At 47.1% G+C, this 14,101-nt stretch overlaps 1 protein-coding gene and 1 long non-coding RNA gene across 11 annotated transcripts in view; one reads left to right on the top strand and one right to left on the bottom strand.

The window, feature by feature from the left end:
• The window catches only part of LOC100915461 (kelch-like protein 4), a 257,692-nt gene extending 250,846 nt beyond the window's left edge, over positions 1–6,846 (bottom strand). Inside the window, exon 1 of one of the 2 annotated variants that reach the window (XM_031944661.1) lies at positions 6,630–6,846. In XM_031944661.1, coding sequence (XP_031800521.1) covers positions 6,630–6,667 — 38 coding nt within the window. In that variant the 5' untranslated portion in view covers positions 6,668–6,846. Of the gene's footprint in view, positions 1–681; positions 4,164–6,629 lie in introns of those variants that run through there. The other variant, XM_031944662.1, reaches the window with a different exon arrangement.
• LOC116420275 overlaps positions 1–14,101 on the top strand; it is a 217,052-nt gene that overhangs the window by 38,343 nt on the left and 164,608 nt on the right. The window lies entirely within an intron of this gene.

Here is a 14,101-nt window from a genome sequence, read left to right as displayed (position 1 = left end):
TAGATATGATCGATCTCTGGAGAAAACTGAATAGGAAGAGAAAGGAATACACCCTTTTCTTGGCAGTATGTGGCACACCTACACAAAAACTGACCATATATTAGGGCATAAAACCACACAATCAAATGCAGAAAGGTAGAAATAATAAATGCTTTCTTTTAGATCATGACACAATAAAAACTACATCCAATAAAGGGCCAGGGAAAGATAGTCTAAAAAACAATGGGAAATTAAGCAAAAACGTCAGAGGATTTACATCTGCTCTAAACAAGTGTAGCTCATATAAGCTTGGGACTCCATCTTCCAACTGAGCCCAAAGTAGGAGGTCTATGTGGGAAAAGGAAAGGATCATTCCCACTGGCAGTGTGGGTGCCCAGAACTCATGTGATATTTGTCCTCTCAGTCTAGGAGTAGTTTGAGGTATGTCTTCCTAATAATATATAATTCATAAGCACCACTGCTACCCCTCTGTCCCTCTATGTGCTCTCCCCCATGATTATCAATGGTATCACATAGACACTCTTAATTACTCTTTAGAAAGGAATATTTAGTAAGGAGGTACAGTAAGAACAGTTGAGGCAAAACATTCCCTCTCCCCAAGTGTCTCTCCCCACCCTCAGTAGATAGAGCCCAAGAGAAAAGGGACTCAAGCTTAAGACATATGAGAAATGGGCCACTCACAGTTGACAGAAGTTCTTTTGCTGGCGTCCTGGATACGTTCCTCTTAGGTAGGAGAAGCTAACTCGCGGAACGTTTCTTCTGGGAACCTTGTCGAACCTTGAATTTGTCTTTTCTCGTCACATCCAGGCTGTTCTTGGCTTTTTTGTGAAGACAGTGCCACAATGTCTTCTTTCCCAGGGTTGATCCAAGGGCATCAGTAGGAAAATGGGCAAGTCCAAATCCTTCAACTCTTTCAAAGTTCACAAATTCCTTCTCTTATCCGAGGGAGGAGGGAGGAAGCTGAGGAGATTTTGTGCTTCCATGGAAGAAATTGTTTTTTAGGAGTTTAGCTGGAACTCTCATTTTTCTCTGATTTCAACTAGTTTAATGATATCATAGAGATTCCAGAGTGCATGACCAAGTTCTTCAGCGAAAACCAGATAGACTCACTGTCACATCTGTATTCCTATCAAGTGATCATTAAAGATGTGTCCTCACCTGAGAAATGTATAGCATCTAATTACTTATTTTAGGAAAGATGAGGCTATTTGATTGATTGACTCAATATATTCCCATCCTTACTCAAGATTGATGGATTCTTAAACAGGAAAGAAATAAAATGAGAATGTAGAGAATACATGGTGGCTTTTGGTCAACTACTCAATCTGGTTATTTGGGAAGTATTGTGTTCTCTGATGGTTTGACAAATAATGTGTTTTTTTTTTCCAGAACAGAAATAGCTCTAGCAAAATCTGTTAGGTTGATTAGTTTATTGTATGCATAATCAACCCTGAGTGAAATGAATATCTTATTGTAGCTATATTAGCTGCCTTTTCAAATTTAAATAGTCCATTCAGTTTACCCTATTGTAACAGTGGGATGGTCTTCAATTTTCTAGAGACCCAGAAATAGAAATATAAAATGATGTTGCCCTGGAGAGGAGGTCAGGGTGCAAGGGATATTCTGGATTTCCAAATGTGAGAGTGATAAGCTCTGTTCTTTCCCCTTTTGAAGCAATTCTTCCCTCTTTTCCCATATTCTTTTCTGAGTACAGGTGTCTGCCAAAGTCCATAAGAGTACAGTGACCCTGCCTCTGATAGTTCCCCACAGAGTTTTAAAGGCCTGTGACTGCCATGACTTTTGCTGAAGGGTGCCGCAGTTAATCACAATACAAATAGCAGGTGCAGAGCAAGGATGTACTGCTTTACCCAAGATTCCTTGGGGCCTGTCAAGGCTTTCTAGCTAAAATGACACATGGACCAAGCTCTCTATGTATGGGACAGGAGGAGTTATTCTCTACGTTCTTCATAGAACTCCCCCACCTCCCAACGTTTGCTGATGAGAACACTTTGTGGCTTATTTTCTTTGTGAGGATAAGAACACTGTCTTCTTTTGAGCAATGATATTACACGTATTTTTCACTGTGTATAATAAAGGCACATCGCTCGCCCCTAGATATGAATATTGCCCCACAAAATTCCATACTGAATAAAGGCTTGTATTGGGATCGAGAGAAACAAGTGGTACATGATTTTGGGCTAAGGAAGTCTGAATTTATAGTTCAGCTCCAGGGGGTCCAGTATCCTATGTACTACAGTTATTACCTCAAGGAGATTCCTAAGTAGTGTGCTCCCCTTAGCTCTATCACTTTTCACAATCCCCTTCTAGAAACAGTTAGCCCCAAATGCTCCCCTATAGCTCATTACTTAATCAGTCAACAGATTAATTAGTCAAGAAGCCAGGGTAGATTTCTGAATTAGCTGGTTGACCTTGGTGATTAATCGATGAGTTATAGGAAAAGATTCAGAGCTAATTGCACATGGAAGAGAATATTTGGCAGACTTGAAATCTACCTCCTTGGTTAATTCCCAGGGGGTAGTGAACAACAGCTCTGACCCCCTCCGTTTGCTTTGGACTCCAAACCTTACAGAATTCCTTTTTCACTCTTAGAGTAGAAGAACCGCAGTACTCTTCCTGGCCTAGCCTTAGGAGAGCAAGGGCTCTTGGGAGACGTGGGAATCATGGTTTATATTTAACATAGTAACGCTGGTCCAGCTAGTGACAAATTATAGATGACCCACGTAGGTAGCAATTTCCTTGAGCTTTTTACAGCCCTCTAACCCAAGTAGATTGGGGCCTCCCGCCCAGGCCCCATCAGTATTGTTCCCTACTCCATGGTCCCTCTTTAGCTGTGGGCCAGGGGGGGGGGCTTCTGCAGTATAAATAATCCACACATACAATAGAGAGGTGATTGGGGTTATTTTAGGCTGACATTTTCTCATAACATTAATATTCTGGCATCTACTGTTCTTGCGCATGCACATACACACAATAACAAATCTCTAAGGTCTGTTATGGTTTACAAATGTAGCATGCATGATAAATTCAGAACTTTTTATCACTTTTACAATCGTGAGAAATAGGATGTTATTGGAATATCTGTCTCGATACTTGGAATAGCATAGATCAGTTTGGAAAAGGGATACCACTGAGAGGGGAGTGATTTGGCAGTAGTGATTCAGTAAGTCAGAGAGGCAACTGAACCAGAAGTTTGAGACCAAGACAACCAGAATAGGAGAGAGTCAGCGTCCCTGATGCCTAACAGTTATGTACATACGCCGCAGATGTGAAGAATCAGCACGTGGCTATTTCTAAACACAAAAGATCCACACATGTTAAGCACACCAGGGCCGAAAGAAGTTTTATTTGAGTTTTTTTTTTTTTTCAATACCACCACGCTCATACCTACGGATTGAACTTTAATGTGATTCTGCCTTTATTTTTTCCTTTAAGTGTGTTTCTGTGATGTTCTCCAAATATAGCACGCTAATCATTCGTGCGCCATTCTCTACCTCTGTCTCTGCAGTCTAATACTTTATGATACATGAGATTGTCTTATCTAAGGGAGCGTGAGGAAGTGTGGTATAGTGAATAGAGTGTTGAGCATCGTGTTAAAGAGGCCCGGGTTTAAATCCTGCCTCAGACACTTATCAGCCGGATGACCTTGCACCAGTCAGTTAACTTCTCTCCCCTACTCTTTCCTCCTCTGTAAAATGAGAGGAATGGATTAAATGACCTCTAATGTCTCTTCTATCTGGAACTCTGTGATCTTACAAGGTCCTTAATTTACTTCTCCCAGTTGGCTCAGAAGCCCTTGAGCTAGATTATTGCTACAGTTTCCTGTATGTATTTCGCTTTTCAAAGACAACATTGTTGTGTCACAGTTGACAACATATCACTCTGCAGATGGAGTTCTTATCCTTCTTTTGTGGTATGGGTCCCTCCTGCGTACTGGTAAAGACAACAGATGCTTTCTAGGGGCAGCTAGGATCTGAAGTCAGGAAAAAACTGGTCATCAGATTGGTCTCGGACAGCAGCTGGGCGAAACTGGGCGAGTCACGGCACCCCTGCCTGCCTCCACTTCCTCAACTGTAAAATGGGGGCGATAACAGCCCCCTCTGTCACAGGATTGTTGTGTGGATCAAATGAGATTACATTTGTGAAGCATTTAGCACAGTGCTAGGCACACGGTAGGCACTTAATAAATACATCTTCCCTTCTCAGTATAGTGCTTTTAAATGCATAAAATAAAATGCACATGAATACGAAGGAAGTCATCAGATGGAAAGATAGTTAAACACACGTGTGCTATTTCATTTTCAGAACATGAACCACCCTGCAAAGAATCAGCAAACACATTTAAAAGGACTCTGTGCAGACAGGGACACTTGGCCCAATATCCGGCATCCTATCCCACCACCAAAGCCAGCTCTGACAAGTCAATTCAAGAATCTTCATAGAATTTTGTCAGGATGTGATAGTAGCTAAAGCTTAATTTCCCATGCACATTTCCTCAACTCGAGGATTGGGGGGGGGGTGTTAAAAATCGTTTTTGGCAACATCGTTGGGAAATGAACCATCAGCGTCCTATCGTCCTATCGGTTTGCCATCTTCCTTCATTACACAAAATCGCACAGGTAGATCTCGTACTTGTCCGTATCTGGAGGATGGGGACTGGATCTGGGATTTCAGGAGAGGGGAAGCTCCCGGATAAAGAAATTCTGGCTGTCAGTGCAGGGCAGCACCTCCTCTGAAACTTCCAGGCTCACAGTTGCCAAAAGCATTGAGAGGTCAAGTTCCTTGCCCAAGCTCACACAGCTAGCAAGGGGTTCATTGGAACTTGAACCGGGCTTTTCCTAGCTCAAAGGCCAGCTCTGGATAACGTGGACTACCTCTAGATGCCTTGTTCTGGGCTCAGATATTTTTGAACCCTTAGAACCGGGGTTTTCCTAGTGCAGAGGCCAGCTCTGGATAACCTGGATTACCTCTAAATGTCTTGTTCTAGGCTCAGATATTTTTGAACACCTAGCAGGGGGGGTTTTCTGGCTCAAAGGCCGGCCCTGGATAACCTGGATTGCCTCTAGATGCCTCGTTCTGGGCTCAGATATTTTTGAACCTCTATATGTAAATACTTCAGCCCCAGATCGGAATGGCCGGTACAAGTCTCTATTTGGCATGTTTTTTCAAGGAAGCTTTTGCTTTAGCATTTCCCGCTGAGCCCAGAGTTGCTTTTTCCTGGAGCCCTGTCTTTCTGGGACTTGGGGAGTCCGTAGCACCGTGGAGGCCACGAACCCGCTTCAGTTTGTTGCGGAGGCTGGAGGGACGGGACGGGAGCCTTTCCCTCCCAGAGCCCGGCCTCCCCTTTGCCCCTCGGTTTCTACGGTGACGCTCCACCCCCCCCCCCCCCCCCCCCCCCCCCCCCCCCCCCCAGGTAAGCTCACAGCCGGCCCGGGACTTCTCCCGGCGAGCCGCCGGAGCCGTTACATAATTCGAAAACACCCCGAAAAAGCCTGTCTTGGTCCAGAGCGCTTTCCCATTTTTGTCGCGCGGATCTGGAGCCTGCCCTCAGCACGCTGGAGGAGAAGGAGCACACGCACTGCTCCCCTCGCAAGAGAAAAAGAGAGCCGCAGCCTGCGCTTCCCGGGCGCGGCGGCCCGGCTCCCTTTTGCTCCGGCTTCCCAGAGAGAGGCCGGCCTCTCTCTTGCTCGCCCACTGACCGTGTCCGGGAGAACGTGGAAGGGGCGAGCTCGGGCGCGGACGGGCAGCCGTCTCCTCAAGCCGAGCGGCCCCATCGGCCTCCCCCCCGCCCCGTACGCCTGGCACTCGGCCCTCAAGTTCCCGGAGAGCTGGCCTGCCCTGCTGGAAGTAGCATCTCCATGTCTGCTCCGACCGGGAGGCCCCGCGCCCCCCCCCCCCCACTTCGCAGCCGATCCACCTGGAGAGGGAGCGGGCGCCGAGAAGCCCCGCACGAGTTCCCTTGGCAGGTGGGAGGCGCGCATCCTCACTAAGAGGCTGCAGGAAAAGGAGCCCAGAAAGAGTTTGCCAGGAGAGCGGTCCTCAAAGTTGCTGCGACTCGCAAAGTCGGATCATCTGTCCCAGGCGGCCCGACGGATACCCAAGGGGAACGGCGAAGGTCCGTCTGCCCAGAACCCGCGGGCGAGCGAGTCTTCAGAGTGAAACGTGGACCACACTAACTGGAGACTGGGGGGGGGGGGCAATCCCAAGTGACCCAAAGCATTTTGCACTCGGCAGGAGGAGGAAGGCTTCTCGAGTTGGGGCTCCACTTTTCCTGGGGGATGGGGCGATCCTGTCGGGCTCTGCGCACATTCACGTCTCTATTAACACCCCCCCCCCTCCCCGGGCCGAGGCAGGGAGCGAGGCGACCCGGCTCGGGCTTCCCGCCCCCACCCCCCACTCCCGGCCACGGTCGGGGACTAAGGCCGCCTAGCTCGGGCTCCCTCCCCGCCTGCAGCCGGGGCCAGGGTTGGGGAGCAAAGCAGGGAGCGAGGCGCCCCGGCTTGGGTTTCCCCCAACCCACCCACCTCAGGGCCCAAGCAGGGGACTGAGGCCACCTAGCTCGGGCTTCGGGAGGCGGGGGGGGGCGCGTGGCCGCCGCCGCTAACTCCTACCTTTGGGCAGAGTCCGGGGGGTTCTCTTCCGTGATCATCTGCAGATCCGGGGGGCTCTCCTGGGCCCCTTGCGTGAGCAGCTTCTCCTCCGGGCTTGCTTTGGGAATGTCCTCATCGGCTCGGAAGTGTTCGATCAGGTTGTGCTGCTGCCACGTCTGAGCCGCTCTGTGCTGGGCAGGGGTCGGTCCCGGCACCGGGGCCAGGACGTTGTGGTGGCCGGGACTGCCGCCGCCGCCGCCGCCGCCGCCGCTCTTCTTCAGCCCGTTGCCCCTGTCCCGCGAGTGGCTCTTGAGCCGGCTCTGCGCCGCGCTCCCCCGGTGCTCGTAGCCTTCCTGCTGCGGGCAGCCTCCGGGCCCCGGGGCGCCGGGCGAAGGGTGGCTGAACCAGCGCCAGCGGAGCCGCAGGATCTGCTTCACGTCGAACTCCTTCTTGCCCGACACTGACATCTTTGCGGGGGGAGGGTGGGGGGGCGGAGAGGGAGGGAGGGGGGGGGGGAGACCCAAGCCGGCTCTCCCTCCCGGAGAGGAAATGGAGTCTTTGTTACGTTTCTTTTCTCTGCCTCTTCGGAACGGGCTACGAAAGCCCAAGTGCCGGGAGCAAGCGCCTTCCTTTCCCTCCCTCCCTCCCTCCCTCCCTCCCTCTGGCTCTGCCTCCCACCTCCCGCTCCCCCCCAGCTCTGCCTCTGGGGCTCGGCAGCATCCACTCGGAGCCGAGGCCGGGCCGCCGCCGCCGCCGCTAAGCGTGGAGGTGGGAACCCATACAGACAGGATGATGAGGTCAGACCTTCAACGAGTAAATGGGCTCAGCAGCCGCCAGCGCGCACTCCCTCCGCCGCTACTTGGGCACCCTCGCGGCCCCTCCGACTCGGCCCACCGTGCGAGCTGCCCCTCCTGGGGGAAATGGGGGGGGAGTCCGCGGGACCCGGTGGCTGCACCGGCGTCTCCTCCCCCCACAGCCTGCGCCCCACTGAGGGGCAGGGCTCCTACCTGCAAGATTTATGAATGAAAAGGGCATCTTATATAATTGTCTTCGCCCAGCCTCTAGAACATGGACCCAGCTTCCCCCTCCTTTTCAAGGAGGTTTTTCACATAACCTCCTTCTGCCCAAGCGAACTGATCTCTAAGGGCCTCCCGGAGAAAGGAAGGGTGTCGGGAGAGAGGGGGAAAGTATGGCAACTCCAGGCTGCGAGAAAGGGATGGCCTGGGAGAGGAAGGGGGGAAGCTTGAGGTTTCCTGTGAAGGTAGGGCCACTGCTAACTTCTGAAGCCTTTCCTCAGTGACCTGAGCTCCGAGACAAACTCGGGCTGGCCTGGTTCCGTGGCTGAGTGAAGATCTTCCCGCTGCCGGCCTCGAGGTCGGTGGCAGGCAAGCTGAAAGGCTCTGGCTCTGGTGCTTATTTTTTGTCCCTTACCGGAGGATTCAAGTGACCCGCCATCCGAGGGAGCACAAGGGACAGCAGATGCACTCCCTCACTCTGGACAGGAGGAGACCGAGGCTCAGAGAGAGCTACCTGGGGAGTAAGTGGCAGAACGTTCAGAGTTTACCCCAAAGCGCTTTTTATTTGGGTAGTCTCCACTTGTGGTTTCACAGGGCCAGGGCAGTCCATCTGTGGAAACTTCCTCCCTTGATCAAGAGGGACAGTTTTTCTGCGCCTTATGATCTGGGGTGTTTGGGGCCAAGCTAGGTTATTGACAGAGGGACTTTAGCTAACAGGAATCACGGTCAGGTTGGAGCCCAAAATCACGACATCTCACCAGACAAAATCTGGGGAGGTGAACTCCACGAGAAGTTCAAATCTCGCTCTTGAGTTGGAGAAGTTGCTTTCACAAGAATCCGATGTTGCAAGCATGGTTAGGCAAGTTTGGGGAAAGGGCTAAGCTTTTAATAGGCCGCAGTCTCCATATTTCCAAACAACCGGGAAAAGCCGGTGCTAGTGGTTTGCCTTTAGAAAGGCGAAGGCACACGAGGAGGTGGCTCCTGCCAAGCTCCCACTGCTGGCGTCCAGGCCCAAATACTCGGACCGCCTGCGGCCTTGGCATTTTAGGGATAAAGTGTGTCAAGGGGAACAGAAACAGAACGGTGAGGGCCATATGCGGGCCTGGTTAGCCTGGTGAAGGGAAGACGGGGCAAAGCGTAACTGTCTTCACGTGGTTGCCTGGCTGTCACGTGGCAGTGGGATCAGACTTTCCATTTGGTCCTAAAAGGCAGAAGGAAGAGCCAAGGGTCTAAACTGAGGCTGGAAGTCCAGGGAAACCTTGGGAACACTAGAGCCATCCTGTGGGAGGATGGATTGCCCAGGACAGGGTGGGTTCCCTCTCCCTGGAGGTCTTTAAGCCGAGCCTGCACTGCCGGGAGCCCCCGACACCTCTTTTATTTCTTTTCTTCTGGCAGAGTTTACTTTTAGATAGCCATCTACGTCTCTTCCAACTCTGAAATCGAATGGCTTGTCCTACAAGGCTACAGCAGCCTGATCCTGAAGCCAGCCCTTGGCCCTACACTGCGGCTCACTCCACTCCTGGTGGCAGTGACTGAATACAAAGTACTTGGAGATCTGAACTCAGTTAATTGATGTGTTGAAGGCTAACATTTCTATTATGGATTTACATTAGTGGTAGGTCTGCCAAGGTCCTTTTGAAGTTTATTCTGACAACTTGAGCTTGTTTATTGTTGAGGCCGGGAAGGGTGCAGTCTGAACCATTTGTTCTGATGTACCCCACACATAGCAGGGAGCAGCTGTAACTTAGTCCCCGACCGACAGCCCCCAAATCTGGAGCTGCTACTCTCTTTGTCGCTTCCTTAAAGACAGAAGCTCTGTTTTCCCCTTACTCTGAAACCCCTCCAAGCTGGCATTCGGGCTGTGGTCCTGGTCCATTGGCTTAAGTCATTCAAGCTCTATGAACCTGGAAGAACAGTGCTAAGAGCCTCGATGACCCAGATATGACACCGTTTCTGCCTATGTGTCTCTGGGGAAGAGTCTGAGGGTCAATTTAAATCTGAGCATGAAGGAAACCTGAACAATGTAAAGGGACTTAGAAGCCCTAGGAGTTCATCACAGTGGGCATTTTCTTTCAAAAAGAATGCACCTTGGTTTTGAATCATGGAAGTGGAATAAAACTCCTCCAAATAAGCAGCACAAGCTTCTTACGTTCAAGGAACTGGGGGACGTGGAGACAAAAATAAAATGTAAATTATAAAATGCCTGAGAAATTTCAACAATTGTGTTACTTGGACATGTGTTGGGTGGCTTTAGATCAGGGGATACCCCTCACAAGCCAGATGTCCATTCTTGGCCCTCAAGGAACTTCAAATCTATAGTGGGGGGAGGGGCTAAAATGAAAATAATGGCCACCAGCAGTGATGGTAGCAGTTTCTATGCTTTCCAGTCCCCCTGTTCACAACCATAAGGGCATTCTTGTCTTCTCATTATTCATTGCCCCACATATACAGGCTTCTCCTGGGCCCATCAACTGCTAATACCTCCCTCTCAAATCAATCAACCAATCAATTATCTATTAAGTGTTTTCTTATGTGCCAGGCACATAGCAACGAAAAACAAAGGAAAGCAAAAGCAGTCTCTGTCCTCAAGAAACTTACATTCTAAGAGGGGACGCAAGGTGGAAACAAATAGCCTCCTACAAGTTATCTACTGAGTAGAAAGAAAGTAGGCTTAGAGAGGGAGGATGACGTCACCGAGAAAGCCACGAAAGTCCTGCAGAAGCTGATGTTGGAGCTGAGGCAATAAGGAAGCCACGGATTCAAAAAGGAACTAGGACAGTAGTCCAGGTACAGACATGGTGGCCGGAGCATCCTCTGGGATGGACTGAGAGCAGGCTATCAAGCTGGATTGTGGAGGGAAAGAGAGCAAAGTATAAGACCGGAAAGATAGATCAGAAGGGGCCGCCTTGTCGAAAGTTTTAAAGGCTAAACAAACAAATTTTTTATTTGATCTGGGAAGTAATGGGGAGTCACCACAGCTTATTGAATAAGAGGCATTTTTTTAATATACCGCCTGCATATACATCTATTTTGTCTCTATCTAAAGGATATTGAATTCCTTGTGGGAAGGAACTGTTTTCCTTTCCTTTTAAGGTCTCCAGGATTTGAGACAGTGCCTGACACATAGTAGGTGTTTAACAAAAGCTCACTCATCGATTGATAAGGCCATGCTACCTCTCTGTCTATATTACCTTACACTCTATAATCACGTAAGTGCATTGCATCAATTGCATTACTAGAGTTGGTTTAATAAACAAATGTTTATTAAGCAACCCCTATCTATGTGCGATAGAAGGTGAGGGGAATACAAAGGTAAAGAAGACACTGGTTCTTCTCTCAGAGAATTTACAGGATTACAGAATCTTACATTTGAAAGGGACCTCAGAGGCCATCCTGTCCAAACAGGATCTGAATTGTAATCTCTTCTTTTACACAGCTGACATGTGCTCAGTCTATTTTGACTTGAAGTCTTCCATTCTCAGGGGAGCCCACTGCTTCTCAAGATAACCGTGACACCTTTAGAGAGTTGCGATTGCTCAGAAGTGTACCCTTGTTGCTGCACTTTAGAGCCAAACAGAACAAGTTTAACCCCACATTCACATAGAAACTCCTCAAATACTTGAATGTATTTGGAAACTGCTTAATGAATTTGACTCTCCTGCAGCACCTACCAATTCACCATTCCCTCCTTCTCAGATCTTTTGGATTCTTCTATCTCACACATCAGCAATCCTTCCTAAGTTTGTATCATTGGCACATTTGACTAAAAAAAAAACCCATCTATGCCTTTATCCAAGTCAATGGACAAATATAACTCATGGCATAACATATGGCTCATAGCCAAACATAGATCCCTTGGTTACTTCACTAGAAATGTCTTTTTAAATCAATATCTAACCAGTAATGACCCCATGTTGGACACGATCCAAGCAGGACCCTAATCCATCTGCCTCTATTATTATGTATCACACACTTCTCCAACTTGTCCATAAGAGCAACAATCGGTAGATCAACAAGCATTTATTAAGTGCTTTCCATGTGCCTGATCACTGAGTTGAGAGCTAGAAGCTTAGCATGAAAGACTGCGTGGTATACTTTGACTTCAGTTCCTAGCAAAATCTAGAATGTGATATTAAATGGCTGACAAATGACCATCCAGAAAAGGAAGCAGTGACCAAAACAGCTAGGGTGGCTATGTCAGAAATGGCTTGTGCCAAAGAACTAGAAGCTGAGGGAATGCTCATTAACTGAGGAATAAGAATAGAAGTATATGACTTTTTTCTGTACTATTCTTCTGATTAGTCAGCTTAGTAATTCTGCTAGAAAAAAAATGAGATTAGTCTGGCATGACCTATAATTATTTCAAGAAAAAAATATCTATATCTTCTGTTTTGACTTCATCATCATTTCCCAAGATGTCCTTTCCCATTCCCTCTCTCAGAGGACCACACTATATCACAAAGAATTAAAAAAAGAAAGTGACTCAGCATAACTAACCAATACATCAACTTCGGTCCAACCATATTTTCAATGTTCCACAGTCATAATTCCCTTCATTGGAAAAGAAGGTAATTGTGTTCTTATCGTTCATGTTTTTTTCCTCAGGGACAAAGATGGTTATTAGAATTCCATACCACTCAATTGAGTTTCTTTTTGCTGTTTACGTTTACATTATTGTCATTGTGTATAATTGTCTAGTTCTGCTTAATTCACTTTGCATCAGTTCATCTAAGTCTTTCTATGCTTCTTGGCATTCTTCATAGTCATCATTCCTTTCAAAACAGCAAAATTCCCTTACATTCATATACTGCTATTCCTTTTCCTCAGTTACTGGACATCCCTCTTGCTTCTAGTACTTTGGCATGAACTATTCTCATTAAAGCCATGCTTCCTTTTCTAGATGATTGCTTACCAGCCATTTAAGAACATGTTCTGGATATTGCCAGGGACCGAAGTCAAGTTCATTGGCTAATTGCCACCTTTGCGTGCTTCTTTTTTTTGAAAGTTGACATAATTACCTTTTTTAGTTCGAGAAATTCTTTTCTCATGGTCTTTTAAAGATCACTAGTGGGGACCTGAGTGTGGACCACAACATAGCATTTTCATTCTTTCTGTTGTTGTTTGCTTGCATTTTTTTCTTTTTCAGGTTTTTTTTTTCTTCTTGATCTGATTTTTCTTGTGCAGCCAGATTAAGAATTCCTATATATCTCCCAACGTCTAGTCTTTCATGACTTCCTACTGCTTCTCGAATATATATATATATATATATATATATATATATATATATATATATATATATATATATATACTGTATAAATATGTATACATATTTTAACATATTTTAACGTATTGAACATGTATTGGATTACCTATCATCTAGGGGAGGAGGTGGGGGGGAAGGAGGGGAAAATTTGGAACAGAAGGTTTTGCAAGGGTCAGTGTTGAAAAATTGCCCATGCATATGTTTTGTAAATAAAAAGCTTTAATAAAAAAAAAAAGATCACTAGTGTTGGCTAAGCAAACACAGCTGCTAGTTATTTCAGTACCTTAGGCTGACTAGTGCATCTGGACCTGGTAGCTTGAATTGATCCATGACATCTGTGTATCTCTTATTTTCTTCCTCTTTGTTTTTGGTTAACTCCTTGTTAGCTACTTTGAGTCTATCTTTTGTAGGTCAAAGAGAATTTTCCTTGGCAGAGAACATGGAAGGAAAAGGAGATTTGAGCAACTTGCATCCTTCTTTACATCCTTCTGTTATCAGGATTCCATAAATCCAGAGTAATAGTTCTACCCTTTTTTAAAAAAAAATTCTGCTTCTCTTCCCAATATAGTTCAGGGGGAGGGAACCCCACCCTTTTGTTGTCTTTTGCTTTTCCTCACCAGCTTCAGCTCATTCTGAGCTTTAACACTCCCGACACCATTCTTACAATGTGCCACCTTACAATAAAAGGGGGGGGAGACATGTACACAAATAACTGTGATACAAGGGAGAGTGAGGTAAGTGCAAAAGAAGAGGTCCAGGCAAAGTGCTATAAAATTCAAAGAGGGAGAGATCACTTTGTATACAAGGTGTCCCGGAAGGCTTCGTGGAGGAGCTGTTCTTAATTTGGACCTTGAAGGAAGCGAGGGAGATAGGGGGAGTCTGTTATAGACATAGGGAATGATAGAAGCAAAAACAGAGAAGAGAGAAAGCAGGATAAGAATGAGAGGGTAGAGAGTTTGATTGGAGCACAGGACATGATGGAAAGTAGTATAAAATCAGACTTGAAAGGTGAAAATAAGAATTAGCTCACATTTTTATAGGCTTTCAGGTTTTTAAGGCTTTATTTAGGCTTTAAGGTTAATAGAGTATTTTACTTACAACAGTCCTCTGAGACTGGGAGTAGAAAGCAGAGTGGACCTAGAGTCAGCTGAGTCCCATCTCAGATCCTTCCTTGATAAACGGGCAAGATAATCACCATATCTGAGTCTCAGTTT

Source organism: Sarcophilus harrisii, chromosome X, assembly GCF_902635505.1.
Source record: "Sarcophilus harrisii chromosome X, mSarHar1.11, whole genome shotgun sequence".
NCBI classification, from domain to species: domain Eukaryota; kingdom Metazoa; phylum Chordata; class Mammalia; order Dasyuromorphia; family Dasyuridae; genus Sarcophilus; species Sarcophilus harrisii.
Note: the sequence above shows the minus strand (reverse complement) of the source record. Positions and strands in the feature narration are given on the sequence as shown.